At 23.5% G+C, this 4,352-nt stretch overlaps 3 protein-coding genes across 3 annotated transcripts, besides 1 other annotated feature; all 3 read left to right on the top strand.

The window, feature by feature from the left end:
• Positions 1-208: 208 nt before the first annotated feature.
• Positions 209-589, top strand: EHI_116480 (uncharacterized protein; the record flags this gene model as incomplete). Its single annotated transcript, XM_643154.1, has 1 exon — positions 209-589. One exon carries the CDS (start codon positions 209-211, stop codon positions 587-589), a length of 381 nt encoding a protein of 126 aa, XP_648246.1.
• A 797-nt stretch (positions 590-1,386) lies between these two features.
• EHI_116470 (uncharacterized protein) lies at positions 1,387-2,294 on the top strand (the record flags this gene model as incomplete). The annotated part of the gene is made up of 2 exons (XM_643153.2): positions 1,387-1,554; positions 1,600-2,294. 2 exons carry the CDS (start codon positions 1,387-1,389, stop codon positions 2,278-2,280), a joined length of 849 nt encoding a protein of 282 aa, XP_648245.1. The 3' UTR covers positions 2,281-2,294.
• A 90-nt stretch (positions 2,295-2,384) lies between these two features.
• Positions 2,385-3,930, top strand: EHI_116460 (uncharacterized protein; the record flags this gene model as incomplete). The annotated part of the gene is made up of 3 exons (XM_643152.2): positions 2,385-3,602; positions 3,661-3,801; positions 3,858-3,930. 3 exons carry the CDS (start codon positions 2,385-2,387, stop codon positions 3,864-3,866), a joined length of 1,368 nt encoding a protein of 455 aa, XP_648244.2. The 3' UTR covers positions 3,867-3,930.
• A 223-nt stretch (positions 3,931-4,153) lies between these two features.
• Positions 4,154-4,352: a repeat region.

Raw genomic sequence — 4,352 nt, 5'->3', positions numbered from 1 at the left:
TTGATAATTATTCAAATGTTATTTGTAATTATTATAACCGTTTATTGGTGTTTTTACATAATAATTTTCCACTCTCAATCTTATTTGAAGGTATTAAAAGACAAAAATCGAAATAGATTAATTTTCGTTTTTAAAGACATAATTTTTATTTCAAAAGAAAAATATAAAAAAATATTGCACAAATCTAAAAAATAAAAAAGGATAAAGGATGTCTAAAAGAAGTATTAAAACCAAAAAAGAAAGAGAAGACTCACTGAAAAAAGAAGAAGAAGAGAAAGAAAAAGATTTTCTTGAGAAGCAAAAGAGTTATTTTGAAGATTTAGATACCTTCATTCTTGAAGAAGACATAGATACAGGAGATAAAGATACAGAAAAATCAAATAATCAAGAAGAAAATCTTGACATGGTTAGCAAAATTGAGAGTAACAATGAACAAGATGAAAAGTCAACTATAAAAAATGATACAACAGAAAATAAAGAAAATAATAAGAATGAATTAACAAATGAAGAAGAACAAACAGAACATTACTCAAGAAAGAGAATAAAAGAAAGTTCCCTTTCATCTGAACCAAAACGGTGTTTTGATTGAGTTTATTTATTGAATAAATTTGAAGCCTTAGTTATAAGTGGTTTGGTTCATTGGATTGGGTGGGACAAAGGTATGAAAAATAACTTATTATCTTTGTTATTTCAATCATGATAAATGACTATGATTTATTCCTTTTAGATTTAAAGTAGTTCTTTTCAACCCCAAGTTAATGTAATGCCTTTATTCGTGTTGCTAATTTACTTTACTAGCAAAGTTAATAGCGTTGTTTATTAAAATTTTTTAGCAATTAATTACGTTCGTTGTATTTAAATTGTTAAAATTAATTCTCTTTCATTAAATTGGATGAACTTATTCAAACCAGTTGTTTAAATAAAAATAACTAAGTTGTAACAATAGAAACTATTTAATTAAACCTTTAATTTATGTGTAAAAGAATAAAATAAATTAAAGGTAATTGTTTTATGAATGTCATGAAGTTTGATTGTAGGATTATTCAAGACGTTTAAAAGTATATATTGTTATGTTTTTAAAAATTATAGAAATATTCATTCTTATAAACTGTAATGATTGAGCTTGTGTGTTGAGAGTTTGTATTGAAAATAAAAAAGTGTTAAGTGAAGCGTATTGTACTAATTTAACAACGAACAACCACTAATAATTAAGTTATAAATAATCAGCTAATAATGAATAACAAATAAAATAACAAAAATATAAAATAGTTTTTTTGTGATGTTAATCTTTAAACTTTCAAAAATTAAAAGAAACCTCAAAAAAAAAAAAGAAATGTTAAATAAAATTAATACTAATTTAAAACTTAAAAGTATTTTTGAGATTTTATGGAGAGTAAACAATTACCAATTCAAATAATTATCCGTGAAGGACTTCTTACTCAAATACTACAATATTTGCCAATCGATGATGTTGTTAATTTTAGTGAAGCATATCCAAGATTGAATTCTGATTATTTTGCATCTTATCTTTTCTGTAAACAACATAAACTTTCAGTTTGTTTTAACGACATGTCTAAAGAGCAAATACTTAAATTTTAGGGATCAATTTCTAAGCACTTGTCATTAAGAAATAGGTCATGGAAAACGTTATGCTCATTGAAAGTTGAACTTAACACAGATAATAAGTTTATTCCTAATGTTCATTCTAATAGATTTGGATTAAGCATTGAAGATAATGTTATTATCAATACAAATACAACAAATGATAGAAGAAATACTATCATTGCAAAAAACCCATTTTCACTTGAAAATCGTTGGTTTACATTTCCTACTTTGTTACACCAATACACCATTTTACAAACACCAATCTTTTATTATGAAGTAACAATCTTACCAACTCCTTCAACACATGAAGTAGAAGAATTTGTTGTTTCTATTGGTCTTGTTAGTGAAAGAACATACCCTGAAGATAGACAAGTTGGATGGGAAGATGGAGGAATAGGAGTTCATTCAGATGATGGTAAATTATTCAATCAAAATGGTACTGGAGTTAATTTTACAGAACCATTTAATTCAGGAGAAACTCTTGGGGTTGGTTTTATACCAAGAAGTTATCAAGTTTTCTTTACAAAGAATGGTAAAAAGATTAAAAATTCAATTACGGTGAAGTATCAAAAAATGTATCCTGCAATGGGATTTTCTACTGCTTACGCCGTTGAAGTTAATTTTGGTCACAAACCTTTTATATTTGATTTGTTAGAAGAAATTGACAAAATATAAAATGAATTTTTGATATTTTACAATTATTTTGGTTTATATAACATTTTAAATAAAAAATTGAGGAAATCTAATAAAATAACTTGAAAAGAAACAAAAGAAGTTTAATGAGTGAAAAACTTATATTTACACGATCTAATCAAACAGAAATTAATGGATTAAAAAAACAAAACGAAGAACTTAAAAAGAAATGTCAAGAATATGTTGAAATTATGAAAGGATTATTAGAAGAAGTTGAACGATATAAAAATGATAAAGAATTAATTAAATTGAAAGAAGAGAATGAATCATTAAAAAAAGAAATTCAAATAACAAAAGAGTCATGGATGAATGATATTAATAAAAGAATGGAAGAAAAAACAGAATTAGAAAAGAAAAATGAAGAATTACAAGAAGTAATTTGTGAGATTAATAAAAGAAAAGAAGAAGAAACGAATATGTCACAACTCATAGACAAAATGAAAATATTATATAAAAATTATGTTGATGTTGCATATGCATTAAATCCGGCTTATAAAGAGTCAACAGGAAATCCAATGAGACTTTCATTAGGAAATACAGAATTATCAATTTCAGAAATTAAAAGAAAAGAAGAGACTATAAATGATATTCCATTAGTACATGACTCAACATATATTTCTAATGGATCTACACCATTTGAAGAATTATCATTTTATAGAAATGATATTAAAATAAAAGAAGAAAAAGAGATAAGTCCAGTAAAAAATAATATTAGTATTATTGGAATTGAAGATAATGAAGAAAATAAATTAAAAAATAATATTAATGAAGAAGTTGAAGAAAAAAAACTATTAGAATCAAATAATCAAGAAAAAAAACCAATTCAAAGAACTAAAACTCATCCAAAATCTTTAAGTAAAAAACAAAGTATTGTTACAATTCAAACGTTAAATCATAATGATATAAATGATACTTTTCAAACTACTTTTGTATCTGATAATTCTTCTAGTATAAATATATTAAAAAAGTCTAATGTTATTTGTTTTACTGGAATTAGTGATAATTCTAAATCAAAATATATTTCAGAAGTTCAAAGAAAAGGTGGTATTTTTTCTAATTGTTTAGATGAACATGTAACACATTTAATTGCTTATAAAAAAATTACTAAAAGTTGTATTGTAGCATTATTAAGAGGTATATGGATAATGCCAATTGAATGGCTTTTTTCTAAAGGAGATTATTTTGAAAATGAAGAATTATATGTGAGTAAAAAAGAAAGTGGTTTGGAAGGAAAAAAGATTTATTTTTCTAAGATTTTTGAATTAAAAAAAGTAAATGTTGAAGTAAAAGAACTTATTATTGAAGTTTGTTGTTTTTTATTATTCATTCATAAAAATATTGCAATAACTTACAAAAAAATAGGAAGGTAAAATAATTGTTGTAGATGAAATTTCTAAATGTGATATAGCTTTAATTGGTGAAAAAGAAAATAAACCCATTGACTATAGAGATAAGGCTTTTACTTTTCATGAATTTCTGAGAAAATTACCTTTTCCTTCTTTTGTTTGTTTATTTATTATTCTTTTAATGGAAATATTAAAATATTAATATATTTATAGCTTCAATAACAATAAAATATACTTAAAACTAATTTTTATTTGTAACATAAAATTAATTTGATTATTCTTAAATATTCTTTTGATTTTTTATCTTTTGAATTTATAAATACTTAAATGTTTCTAATCTTTTCATTTATTTCCTTTTTTTATACAATTCTTTTTATTTATTTTTTACAATCTATAAACACTCAAAAAAAAAATATGAAATAGCGATTATAATTGAGAAAATGATTCATCTGTAGAGTTTTAATGATATAAGACTGAATTATGAATGAAAAATATGTTTCTAATAAATTAAGAAAAGACAATTAATAGATATATCCATAATTGGATTTTCTTCATACTGAGAAGTGATTATTTCAATTTCTTCAATATGCTCTATCGGTGTAATAGAGTTAATTTCTAGCATGCTCGCATTAGATTGTTTTTCTTCTAATGTGATGCCAGAACTGAATGTGTAAAATATTAAGTCTTTCATATTTTTTATTATTATTG

Source organism: Entamoeba histolytica, genomic scaffold, assembly GCF_000208925.1.
Source record: "Entamoeba histolytica HM-1:IMSS scf_1104750518071 genomic scaffold, whole genome shotgun sequence".
Classification (NCBI taxonomy): domain Eukaryota; phylum Evosea; order Mastigamoebida; family Endamoebidae; genus Entamoeba; species Entamoeba histolytica.
This window is presented reverse-complemented; position numbering and strand designations above follow the sequence as displayed.